The sequence below is a fragment of the Polychytrium aggregatum genome (genome assembly GCF_025602895.1).
Source record: "Polychytrium aggregatum strain JEL109 chromosome Unknown BJ171scaffold_17, whole genome shotgun sequence".
Lineage (NCBI taxonomy): Eukaryota > Fungi > Chytridiomycota > Chytridiomycetes > Polychytriales > Polychytrium > Polychytrium aggregatum.
This window is the reverse complement of record NW_026516219.1, coordinates 724,740-736,826: the sequence shown is the minus strand read 5'-3', so window position 1 is coordinate 736,826 and position 12,087 is coordinate 724,740. Positions and strand designations below refer to the sequence as shown.

Sequence of the window (12,087 nt, the reverse complement as noted above, 5' to 3'; positions counted from 1 at the left end):
CGACCATCCAGACAGTTTCTGTGGCTGCTCGATATCAAGATAGCCGGGTCAACCGAGCTGTTCCGCCCCAGTTCCTTGGACACGCTGTTTGGTCATGGCGGCGGTGTATTCAGGGTCCAGAAAAAAAATATAGTCATGACCAGCCCAGAGAGAGCGCTCAGTTCACACTGCACCATCGATTCTAGCATTAAAATCGGTTCGGCTGGGTGTCATCGGAGGCCAGGCGGCGGACACGCGCCAGTTTTTCTTTCAGCTCGGCGATGCTTTGGCCTTGAGAACTGTCGCCGCCGATCCTTGGGGTCGGCTGCAGTGACATGGGTCGGCGAGTCTGAGTCGATGGCTTTGAGTTAGCGCCCAGCATCATTCGGGTCGCTCCCCACCCGGATAAAATCGTGACAAGGCCATGGGGTTAGCCCTGCATGGTGAGAAGAACGTACCGTTGCGTCGTCGGTCGAGCCGGTGCCAGTTATCGGTGCAGCAGCCCCGAAACGATCAAACGAACCACCGGGCCGCGCAGGCATGGAGAAGCGAGCAGCGGTGGGTGAGACCGGGGGACCATTGGAATCCCTCGAGGCCGATAGGCCTTTGTACTCTCTCTTCAGCCTCGCCAAGGATTCAAGGAATTCCTCAGGGGGTTGCACTGAACGAGAGAGCATGTATGTGGAAATGATGAGTGTGTCGGCAAGTAGGCTTGTACGAGATGGTGGACACCATAGGAGAGTGCAAGAACATGAAGCTCTGCTAAGATATCGGCACCAACGACCGATCAAAGGCCCAGTGAGATCCTTCCACTCTGCACGTGGGGGAGAGAACACGTACCTGGAGCAGTGGCCGACTCGACACCATAAATCCGGTTGTACTCCTCCTTTTCCAGGGCGGCCAGGCTCCGACGGATGTAGCCCTGGAAATATGAACCAGTTCTCCCCAAGAAGAAGTTGATATCGTTCTGGTATTGGGGCTTGCGCTTCTGGAATTCGTACAGATCCTGGATGCCTTGCTTCGTGAACTCTTTGCTGCCGATGCGAGCAAATATTTTGGAGAGCTCGGAATGAATCTCCACATTGACTCCATCGCTGTCGTATGTGGGTGATGATGAGTCGTAGTAAGTTTGTCGGGGGGGACGGATGTAGGACGTGGTGGAATCGTCGTCAACGTCGCAATTAAGCTCGTGGTCATCGTGAGAAGCGCCGGCGGCTGTGCTGAGTCCGGGTCGTTGGGTGAGATACGACTGGGAGAACATCTCAAATCCATTTCGCTGTTGTTGCCCTTGCTCTTGCTGTTGTCGCTGTTGTTGCAGCTGTTGTTGTTGTTGCTGTTGCTGTTGCTGTTGCTGTTGCTGTTGCTGTTGCTGTTGCTGTTGCTGTTGCTGTTGCTGTTGCTGTTGCTGTTGCTGTTGCTGTTGCTGTTGTTGCTGCTGCTGCTGCTGCTGAGCTCGGAGGACGGTGAGCGGGGACACTGAAGAAAAGAGCGAGCCATTTCCACGAACAGTGCTGGATGGTAGTGACTCAGAAGCTGCTGGCGGAGGAGGGGGTGCTGCCGAAGCTGAAGACGGAACGTGCGGTATCACTGGCTCAACTATCACAGCTGGAGCACTCCTCTCTATCGCCGCAGTCTCAGGGCCATTCTTCTTCGAGATGTTGTCGACCATCTGTCGAAGATAGGCGATAGTTGAGTTCTTTGGGTCGTCCCGGGGAATTAGATCGGTATACTGGAAGACTGCCTGCCCGAGGTGATTCACGAGCTCATGCAGGATCGTCTTTACAGTCCGCAGGGGCATGTCCGCTTGGGGAATGACCTTTTCGGCCGCACGTCGCTTCCATTCGATTGGTGGTGTTTTGACGAGGAAAGTGTGAACGTCGAGGATGAGCTTGTTGATCTTGAAGCTTGGAGTCGTGATGAGGTGCGAGATAAGCTTGGTCATTTTCCAGAGGCACTTCATCACCAGCTCCGTAAACTTGGCGTGGTATTGAATATCCTCGGCTGCCATATCCCTTGATACCGGCGCCGTCCTTTCCAAAATAACAAGGAGTACACTGGAATGCAGGATAAGGGTCCGTAAGTCCATCGCAGAGCAAGCTCCTCACCGCAATTTCTGTGCTGAGCGACAATAAGCTGTTTATGGGCACCGTTCGGAACCAACTCAACGGGCGAGACCGAGCCATCCATGGCGACACTGTCGAATGATTCACTATCGCTGAGCTGACCGAATCCGGAAGCCGGGCGGCAAGATGGAGAGGAGACTGACCTGAACGACGAGTTTCGATCGCTGTTTTCGAGAATGCGAACCATCAAGACGTTCAAGGCGCGGGCGAGATGGGTGCCATGCTCAAGTTTTTGCAGTTTCGGATCGAGGAGTCGACTCAGCAGCTCGCTCATGCATCTCTCGAGCGGATCGGTAGGCACAACACAAGCGAGCTCCGGATACGTAAAAACTTGCACCAAAACATTGACCAAATGCTTGCAAAGCCTTCCGATGCTGGGAGTGGCCGCTTCCGGGTGGGTGAAAGCGGTGCGGATCTCACCAGTAATGGTCAGCACGATCTGATCGATGAAGGGGATCAGTGTGCTCGTCGAGTTCATGAGGATGCGCTCGAGTTGCTTCAGAGCGTCGATACTTTGATACGGATCACGGCTGGCGATTTGAGGAACGAGGCGACTAAGCGCCATGTCGTCGGACATATTGTCCGCGTAAGTATCCGCTCGTCTCATGCGACCAGGATCCATGCCGAGTTTATCCAGATCCAAGCTGAACTCCTTCTTGACCTGCAACGGGAAGCCGGAGGAGCTCTGCTGTGTAGGTTGCGGTGCAGCGTACTCGGATGCTGGAGTCGGTACAGGGCTAGAGCCAAGACTGGATGAGGACTCGCTTCGAATATGACGGGAGCGCGCGTCGTTTTCGAAGTGAGCTTCGGAGCTCCGCGAGGGCTGCTGCTGCTGATGATGATGTTGTTGCTGCTGTTGCTGCTGCTGTTGCTGCTGCTGCTCCAACGACAAGCTGTTTAAGGAACCTGACGAAGCGGCGACAGGGATGGCCGCGCGAGATGGTTCTTTGCGGAAAACAGGCTGTGGGGGAAGTCGTTTGAACTTTTCCTCCAACAAGCTTCGGTCCTTGTCGGGAATGCGGCCAACGAGTTTGAAGACTTGCTCGCCAACATTGAGATAGCCCTGGGTGATCGCGTTGATGGCGGCATTTCGGACATTGGCATCGCGGTCTGAGATTTGGGCAGCTATGAGAGGAAAGTTCTTGCTTGGGTTGGCAATTTCCATACCACCGCTCTGAATCAGCACACCCAGTTCATCAAGACACTCGGTGCGTGTCCGGGCGTTTTTGGAGGAAAGAGCATTCATCAAGTACGTGAACATTCGGCTGGACGGGTACACCCTGCAGATCTGCTTCATGATGCCACGGATCTTGACGCGCATCGTTTCTTTGTTGTCGCCGACCTTGTTGATGAAGAAGGGCAGGAACATGCTCGCTTCGTACTCAGAGAGCCTGCAGCCGTCTTCCTCCATGATCTCCAAGATATGTTCAAGCAAGTCCAGACATTTGATCAGCATGCTGGTGTTGGTATCAAAGAAGCGAATGGTCAAATATTTGAGAATAAGATCAGAGTTGGCAATAAATGCAGGCTTGACATCGCTCCATTGGTCGCCTTCCTTGGCGGTCACGATCCAGTTGTCAAGCGAGGACAGCGCATTGAGGAAGGCCTTTTCTTTGTAGTGGTCGGTGCTGAACATGTCGGCATGGAGCTGCGCAGAGAAATAAGGGTGGCACTGCTCTGAGAGCAGATCAATTAGTTCCTTGCGGGGCGACTCGAACGTCCACTTATTGAGGCCGCGGTCCTGTTTCTCGCGCAGCTCCTTGGCCTTGAGATCAGCAACGAGTAGACTTGAGGATGACTCTTCCATCACGGACGGCGATCTTGAGCTCGACACGGCCGTCGAGGTTGAGGCTGCCCGCGTAGCTCGGGTCTTGCTACTTGCAGCGGTACCAGCCCGGAGCTTGCTTCCAGCGGGGCCAGCTGCATCCGAGTCGCCGGCAGGAGCACGCGAAAGTCCTGGCGCTGGCTTTTTCTTGGGAGTGCCAAGCTTGGACGAGCCTGATGTTGCCGGAGCAGGATCGGCACCTTTTGGCTTGACGGCGTCCAGATATGGAGTAATGCTTGCAAGGGCTGATCCCTTGAAAAGTTCGGAGCTACGATCACGAATGAACTCGTAGCCGACATTCTCGGCGGTGTGGGGCAACAGACTCGCAGCTCCTTTGCGAATCTCGGCGTTTTTATCTTGCAGACAGAGCAGTATCGGATGAACCAAGCAAGTCAGGTCCGGGAACTCGACGCCATTTTCCTTGGCCTCGTCCATTTTGTCGTTCATGAACTTCAGCAGATCCTTGCGAAGGAGGGGTTGGTCGGTCATCAACACAGTGGCGAATGATGCGATCAGAGCCGAAATCCCCACAGCTGCGTTGGTTTGCTCCAGCGCAACAAGTGCTGCACCACGAACGTGTGCCTTTTGATCTGCCAGGAGGCCCGCGATCGGGCCGGCAAGTATTTTGGCATGCTTTTCAAAGGGCTTGCCGACCGCGGCAGCAAGTGTGCCGCAGAGCTCAGCCGCATTCATGCCCAAATTACGGTTGCTATCGCCCAGACGCGCCTTGAGCGCAGGGACAAGCTCTCCTGTGCAAACGAACAGCGGCATGCAGCAATGCGATCAGTGGTCAATACGCGACGAGGAACTCGAACGTCATCAGAGCTTGGCACAACCTACCAAGATTGGGCTTTAGTCTCTTGTGGGCCGCCTCGATGATCTGGGACACATCGTCGAGACCCTCCTTTCTGGTTTTCCATTGTCCATCTCCAAGTTTCTGTGGTCAGAGCAAATGTGGGTGAGACGATTGCCAAAACGCGAGTGCTGAATGAGATGGATACTGCATAACTGTCGACACATCCAGCCAAAGCTCGATGGAGCTGGAGTAATCAACGAAATGTACTGACATCCAATAGTGCCTGTGTAATCTGGTCACTGATATCAATGCGCGGAAAGAGATCATCGGCAATGTCGTCGCCGCTGGCAGCAGCGCTTTCGGAGCCATTGGACCCTCCTGCCGTGAGCTGTCGGAGGAGAGATCGGAACATCTATCAGCGACTTTACAGAGGCATCGTGACCACAAACACATCCACACAGCAGGATGGATCCAGCTCGAAGCTACACCTGGAGAGTATGCCTACATTCTTTTGGGTTCTCTCGGGTGCAGGCGGCGATTTGGCGCCAGCCTTCTCGAATTCGGTATCGATTGTGGCCAAGAGGGCCGGGCTCACATCTTGGACAAATACACGAATATCTGCAGTCCCATACACCCGCCATTATATCAGTCTCGTCTTTGATTTTCTGCCGATGCGATGAATGCCTCATGCAGTGTTCGATTTCAATCAGATCAAGGGTGTGATACTCACCGGGCCCGGCAAACATGCGCAGAGTTCCAAGAACGGTAACGGCGTTGGCTCTGACGCTGGCATTGGAATTGCCCAGGGGAATCTTCAAAAACTCGATGAGCTCACGGAGCGAGAGTCCTGCAACGCCAAACTCCAAGAGCGTTTGCTGAATCCACATTATTGAGTCGGCCAGAGTCTTCACTGCCTTCATCTGCTTCAGAGGCTCGTAGGCTACGGAGGAAGGGCGCGCAAAATTAAGGTTCAGCACTCGACTCGCATTCAAAGGTCGTGGCGCGATGCAGCGATGCGCATCACAGCCCCAGACGTAGAATGATAGCCCTCGCATTGTTTATGTGGCCAAGAGCCGACGTTTGCTTAACCGTACCTTGACTGAGAACAAACTGCAGACTTGTCATTTCTGCAAAAGTCGTCAGACAGTCACCGGCCACTCGTTTAACTTTCATATCGCCAAGCTTGTCCACAAGTCCTAAATTTATATGTGGATAATTTTGGTTAACAAAGCAGCGTCAATGTGGTGCTTGGGATCTATTGACGGAAGCAACGGACGCATTGAGTGGCCGAGTGTACAAACCAGCGATGGCTAACGAGGCTGCCGCGCGACCAAAATCGGCGGCATTCTTGGCAATGTGCTGAATGGTGTTGAACATCACTGTTGTCACCTAGTTGACAATTGGTGCGAGTGAATGTAGTGAGCTACAGGCCCACCGGCCCACAGGCCCACCGGCCCACAGGCCATGCCACTTCACCAGCACTCGGTCGGGACATGCACCCTTGAGTTCCCTTGTGTTGGTGTGCATACCTGGAAGTTGCTCTCCTTCCACCCAGGCTTTTGGCAAAGCACACGCATCAACATCTCAGATTCGATATCCGATTCTTTGGCTTCGATAGCCTCCTTGAGGGATTGCATGGCTATACCACCACCATCACCAGCGAGAGACGATCGAATATTAACATTAGACCCAATCGCATCGACCCCTGCGTAATGCCGGTGTGTAACGCCTGGTATGTCGACCTGTAAACCGTTCTGTGAAGGGACCAGAATCCTGTCCGATGCAAAACGATACCTGCAAGACGCGTCTTCCATGCTCCATCGGACAGCTGGGTGAGTATCTCCTCGCCATAGCTCTCGGCAAAGCCAGATTCGGCTGACTCATCCGAGAACTTGAAGGTAATAGGCCCGCTCTCCTGCGGCGCCCCACCGGCCTTGGGTTTCTTGGAGGGCTGTGGGGCTGCAGAGGCTGAGGAGCTATTCAAGCTTGCAGACGAGCTGGACGGAGTTGGCTTGGCAGAGGTCGAGGGCTTACCAGCCGCAGCGGCCTTCGGAGGGGCCGATTTGACTGGTGCTGCCTTGGGAGGAGCAGCGGGCCCTGATGATGCCGGCTTGGGCTATATTGGTCAAGCCAAGAAGAGCGGGTCATGATGAATGAGCCAGTGGCTTAGAGAAGCCCGCAAAGTCATGCAAAGGACACGCGAGGGCGTCCGCGGCCGATCTTTTTGTCGCAGTTGCGCTGTTCAGAGCTGTCCGTCCGACATACCGCTGGCGCAGACGCCTTCTTCGGAGCTGATGATGCTGCGGCTGCGGGCTTGCGAGTAGGCGCACCGCCCACGTGTTTGACTTGAGCCTTCTCAAAGTACTCTTTAACTTTGCTTTCCTTTGACTTTTCGACTTTTTCCATGTAAGGCGCCATCACTCGCTCGCTGACGACCTTCATGAGGGTTCCGAGTGCCTCGCAGGCAACTTCACGAACTTCGTTCGTACTATCATCGATGGTCTGCAGGCGTTATAGAATCGTGCTGTTTGAGCCCGCGGTCATGGTATCGGACGTGCTCGTCGGTGTTGCATGAGCTCGGAAAACACCTACCTTCAAAAATATCTCTGCAAAAGCTTTGATCTCTGGCTTTCCAGGCGGAGTTCGCGTAACCTGCAGGCTACGAAGCATCCATGCTACGGTCTCCTGGCGGACGTTGGGGTTTTTGTGTCCAGCCGTGGCCGTAACATCCTCGACGATTTCGGCAAACGAAATGGAGGCAAAGACGGCATCGAGCGCTCTTCGTAGAGCTTCCAGGACATTCTGCTTCTTCTCCTTGCACTTTTCCAGCAGCGGGAGAATAACCTGTTGATGGTAAAGTCAGAACAAACATGCAGTTGTCAGCGACTTGTCCACCATTGGATACACGGCACCGGCTCCATCGATTGCTGGTTCGCAAGCGTCTTACCACACCGCGGTACGGCGCAAAGCCAGTACGGAGTCCTTTGGCAATGTATTCGATGCAGTTGATTGCCAGAGTGCCGACGACGATGTTGGCATCGCTGCTGACCCTCTGAATACAGAGTGTTGGAGTCAACCGGAGTGGAATCGCAGATCAGAGATTGGCCCTAGAAGCTCGTATCTCCGCATGAGCTCATTAAAATGCACTCCACAGGGAGGCCACATACCTTTGCGAGTACGCTCACAAGTTCGCCGTACTTGCCCTCCTGCAGCTTCGGGACGTTGCAGAGGGTGACGAGCGTATCGAGGATCTCCTTGCGCTCTTGCCACTTTTTGGATGCCTGTGTGAGAGAACAATTGCCAGCGCGCAAATGTCAGTCCCACTGCCTATCGGCAGTACATTCAAACAGAGTCGGGGGGGGGAGCCAGGAGACGCCATGCCTAGATTCGCCGCTCGAGGTTTCCGCTGAGATGGTCTTGTCCCGACACTTGTCTGGCCAATCGCCTCGAATGCACAATGAGTCGATATGGCCACGCTCGATCCACGCAACGAAGCACCGCACCAGTGTTTCATAAAAGCCCTTTGGAAGATTGTCAAGAAGATTCACGGGCTCATAGAGATCGCTGGCATCGATGGGATCCGCATCGGCGCTTTCGCCAGGGTCGTCAGCACCTTCATCGCCTGTTGGATATCAAGGTATAGTAGTGAGGAAATTGCGAACACTGGATCGTGGGGATAACAGAGTCGATCGAACCGAAGCATGCATCGGATTCTTGCAGAGCATACCGTCTCCTTCTGCCCCACCGCTTGCCGCGACACGGATCTGTTCCGATCGCAGAAGGCGCTCTGGGACCGGTCGGTCTTTGGGCAGATTGTCAAACTGCTCGCTGAGCTCTTTGATCTATGTACGCGAGCCAAGTAAATTAGACCAGGTCCGCTGTGCAAACTCGATCTTCCCAACGTTCCACTGGCGAGGCAATGGCGCACCTGCACAGGCTTCAAGTCTTGCAGGAAGTTCATCAAGGCTGGGCCGAGATAGCGATACAACTCAAGGGCAAGACCGGTTCCCTCCGACCGCACGCCTTTGTCCTTGTGATCGAAGATCTTGGGCAAAATTTTGACGATGGGCTTGACATTGACATGCTTGCACCCGAATAGGCTGGGGTCGATGCGGTTGATCGGTGGAATGAGACGATAGCACAGGCTCGGCCCGCACAGAGGTTCCGGGTATGCCGGATGTAATGACTGCAGTGCAAAGAGCATTATCTGTTCAAGAGATGACGTACCGGACGATTTCCTTGAGGGCGTTAACTGCGGCCGTGGCTGCCTTCGGGGTCTTGTGGTCCACCAGCGGGATGACGATTTCCTATTGCAGCGACGACCATGGGAAAGAGGATCGTCAATGAGTGGATCTTCACATCAGTGCGCAGACTGTCGAGTCAGGCGATAAGAAACAGCAGCGTTGCCGGGCGACGACGTACAATCGTGGGATCAGGAACATCGACTTCGATATACATGAGCAGGATGTCAAGCGCCTTGGATTTGGTGCCTGCTCGAGTGGAGCCCAAGCCCTTCTCTGTGACGAGCGGAGCCAAGACGCTCCGGGTTCTAAGATATCAGCTTGGATTAGATGCCACTCCGTCGCCCTGAGCAGCAGCACACACAGGTTCCACCAGGGCGCCGGGACGCATCGGGTCGGCTGGAGCACCGTCCGAGATCCGCCAAAGCCAGGTGGACCAGAGTTTGCCAAGGTTCACCGACTTTGTTGCATTTGGGGCATTTTCGACGTAAGACAAGATTGCTGAAAACCCAGCCTCTTGAGCTATGGCATTCGCATCGGCGACCATCTTCTTTAGATAGTCCTGATATTTCTTGTACTCATTTTCCGCATCGGGGTCAAGGGTTTTGAAGATCTTGGCAAGCTCTTCATATGCCTGCTGCCTCGCCTTCCAGGCCTGAGACATATATGGTCAAACACAGGGCAGTCAGTGAATTATAGCCGAGGATCATCAAGGTCGGTGGAGTCGAGGATCTGTGGCTGCCGCCGGGGTTTCAGCAAGTGCCGGGCAAGACAGCTTCGAGGGGGTATAGCTGATGCCAGGGATGCAGGCAAGACCTCCAGGCGCCAGGGCTCTGAGAATCCCACCTTATGAACCAGCCGGTCGGCGAGAGGCAGGGCACTAAAGTCCTCCTCGGGAGCAGAAGCCATGAGTTCAGATGCAGGTGCAGGTGTTGGACGCTGGCGGGCAAGCCAGACGATGCGACAAGACCACCAGCGAGGGCCGGCGACAGCGAACGAGGACGAGCGAGAGCAGGCGACACCCAGGGAGTCAATAATACCAAATCGGGCGCCACCAACCCAGACTTGCGCCAGCCCTTGCTTGTTGTTCACTTCGACAGCTATTCGCCCTCGATTGCTGTCGCCTGTTCTGGTCCATCACCATGAATTCATACGCCAATGTTCTGGAAGAAGCAGAGCGCCTGGGACTCGCCGCCGACACTTTGCATCCAGACGGCACAGCCCAAGGGTCCGCGAGCGGATGGGCAGAAACTCTGACGCAGCTGTTTGAGCTCCAGCACTCGATCGGAGAGGTACGTTGTTGTTGCCGCACACCAACGAGGCTTGTCGATGAAAAGTCCATTGCATCTGCGGCCCTTGCGCTCATGTTGCACGGCTCGCTCTGCATCTATATTTTCGGGAGGGGGGTTTCACAGCTCAACCAAAGCCTGGCGCATGTGAGGCGCCACGAAGCTATTCATGACCTGGCCTATTCCGAAGATCTGGGTACTGAGCTCATAGCATCAATCGTGGCCTCGCGACCGAGACCGGTGCCTACAGGGTGATAGGTATTCGGATCTGCTCTAGTGGGCCAGCTCACCTTGGTCGGCTCGATGAGATCGGCCCTGTCCAATAGCGCTGGAGCCTCGGGGGCATGTTGGGGTTCCGTTGTCTGACGCAGCAGCGAATTCCTCCTAGAATCAAAACTTCAATATCTCCACGAGCTCAAGAGCAACATCGACGCAACACTTTCTCATCTGCAGCCAATTCTGCTCAATCTCAAGCAGCCGAGCCCAAAGAGCTTCCTCTACGTCCAACGTGAGGCACAAAGGTAGACACTGATGTTTCCGGGAACCAGCAGCCTCTGATCGCAGTCAGAGACAGGGATTGATCTTTTATGCATTTGCTAATCCCGTGGAATCGCTGGGCTCTCGCATGAAATCGATAGACCGGCTGTCGAACTGTTGTATTCACTCTTACATCTGACTGAAACGAGCAAGGATCGGATAGGCGTCGCGGAGTGGGTCGGCTTGATGGAAATGACAGAGTATGCCAAGATGGTATGTGGGGGCATCGCAGCTTTATCGACAAGCTTTCCATTTTGCCGCATCGGCACCAGCCCGAACCGTGTGTATGGCTCCAGCTCTCGGAATCAGGGCGCTGTATCCACCTCCGAGCGGCTCACTGGACCACCGTTCTGTTTCGCAGGATCCTCGAATTCGAGAGTCTACCCGAGAGATCATGGGCCACTACAGCCAGCTCCACCAACTTATGAATAATCTTGCCGGGTTATCGGACAGAGTTCTCATGTCACGGGGCCACAATTAGTACTGCACGCTACCGATTCCCGGCGTCCACTGTCTCATTTCGGCGCTTCGGAGGTGCTCTGAGCACCCGAGAGGCCTTGGGATATGGGACAAAAGCGACATCACCACATGAGCCGATGGTCGCCCCCGAGCCACTTGCAAACAATCCCCAAGAATTTGCCTAATGCGTATCAAACTGCAGCTTACACTTTATTCAGAAAAAAACGGGACAATATAGCCGTTTCCATGAACATGTAGTATGTGCTGTGCTTGCGTCAAGCAAAGCCACAAGAAATAAAACAGATCACTTTGGCAGCCTCCGAGTGAAGACCGCCGGTCGCTCTCCGATCTCCACAATCGACCTGCATACTGTGATCATGTTGCGCGCCGCATTGACGTCGCGATTCCACACTGTCCGGCAGCTGGGATTCTTGCAGCTCCTGACAAAGTGGGAATTCGCAACACTGGGCGCATCGAGTCCTTCCAACCGAACTGGCTCCAGGCACTTGGAGCACACCTGCGAGGTGTTGAACTCATTCGTCGAGACTACCTTGACGCTTCCATGATGGTGATTGGGACGGCGTCGGTGGTGCTCGAATTGCTCAAAGTACTGAGCAAACCGCTGCCTCCGAGGGCTGGATGCATAGCCCTTGCCCTGTCGCCATGCTGCATTGCCAAAGGCGATCACCACATCTGTCCGTATCGGGGCGTGCTTCAGGACGGCCTTGCACATCCTGTCGACGGCCACTTGGCGCCTCTTGTGGTCCGTGAAGCGATGGTGACGGGCCTTCTTGCCAAGGTGGAAGTCGAGCTGCACTCGCAGCTCCGGTCGCAGGAC

General features: G+C 54.7%; 2 protein-coding genes across 2 annotated transcripts; one reads left to right on the top strand and one right to left on the bottom strand.

Annotated features, from left to right (window-relative positions):
• Positions 1-87: 87 nt before the first annotated feature.
• Positions 88-9,954, bottom strand: BJ171DRAFT_459105 (armadillo-type protein). Its single transcript, XM_053108401.1, has 24 exons — positions 9,811-9,954; positions 9,426-9,619; positions 9,146-9,272; positions 8,951-9,030; positions 8,652-8,823; positions 8,451-8,565; positions 8,227-8,345; positions 7,891-8,004; positions 7,671-7,775; positions 7,316-7,567; positions 6,989-7,225; positions 6,518-6,839; positions 6,253-6,362; positions 6,025-6,112; positions 5,818-5,919; positions 5,454-5,663; positions 5,229-5,341; positions 4,995-5,111; positions 4,768-4,864; positions 2,246-4,676; positions 1,583-2,033; positions 820-1,165; positions 438-640; positions 88-328 (listed from the first exon to the last, which is right to left on the bottom strand). The coding sequence occupies exons 1-24, from the start codon at positions 9,871-9,873 to the stop codon at positions 188-190; spliced, it is 6,309 nt and encodes a 2,102-aa protein (XP_052967034.1). The 5' UTR covers positions 9,874-9,954; the 3' UTR covers positions 88-187.
• Positions 9,955-10,046: 92 nt separating this feature from the next.
• BJ171DRAFT_504216 (uncharacterized protein) lies at positions 10,047-11,548 on the top strand. The gene is made up of 4 exons (XM_053110941.1): positions 10,047-10,449; positions 10,642-10,774; positions 10,892-11,003; positions 11,152-11,548. The coding sequence occupies exons 1-4, from the start codon at positions 10,107-10,109 to the stop codon at positions 11,269-11,271; spliced, it is 708 nt and encodes a 235-aa protein (XP_052967033.1). The 5' UTR covers positions 10,047-10,106; the 3' UTR covers positions 11,272-11,548.
• Positions 11,549-12,087: the final 539 nt, after the last annotated feature.

Excerpts from the sequence above, each read along its gene's own strand:
- BJ171DRAFT_459105 (XM_053108401.1), bottom strand. The coding sequence starts at position 9,873 with ATGGCTTCTGCTCCCGAGGAGGACTTTAGTGCCCTGCCTCTCGCCGAC. Across the intron at positions 7,568-7,670 it reads TTGCGCCGTACCGCGGTGTG|GTTATTCTCCCGCTGCTGGA; the intron begins GTAAGACGCTTG and ends TACCATCAACAG. Across the intron at positions 5,664-5,817 it reads GCAGTTTGTTCTCAGTCAAG|CCTACGAGCCTCTGAAGCAG; the intron begins GTACGGTTAAGC and ends CTTCCTCCGTAG.
- BJ171DRAFT_504216 (XM_053110941.1), top strand. The coding sequence starts at position 10,107 with ATGAATTCATACGCCAATGTTCTGGAAGAAGCAGAGCGCCTGGGACTC. Across the intron at positions 10,775-10,891 it reads GTCCAACGTGAGGCACAAAG|ACCGGCTGTCGAACTGTTGT; the intron begins GTAGACACTGAT and ends TGAAATCGATAG. Across the intron at positions 11,004-11,151 it reads TGACAGAGTATGCCAAGATG|GATCCTCGAATTCGAGAGTC; the intron begins GTATGTGGGGGC and ends TCTGTTTCGCAG.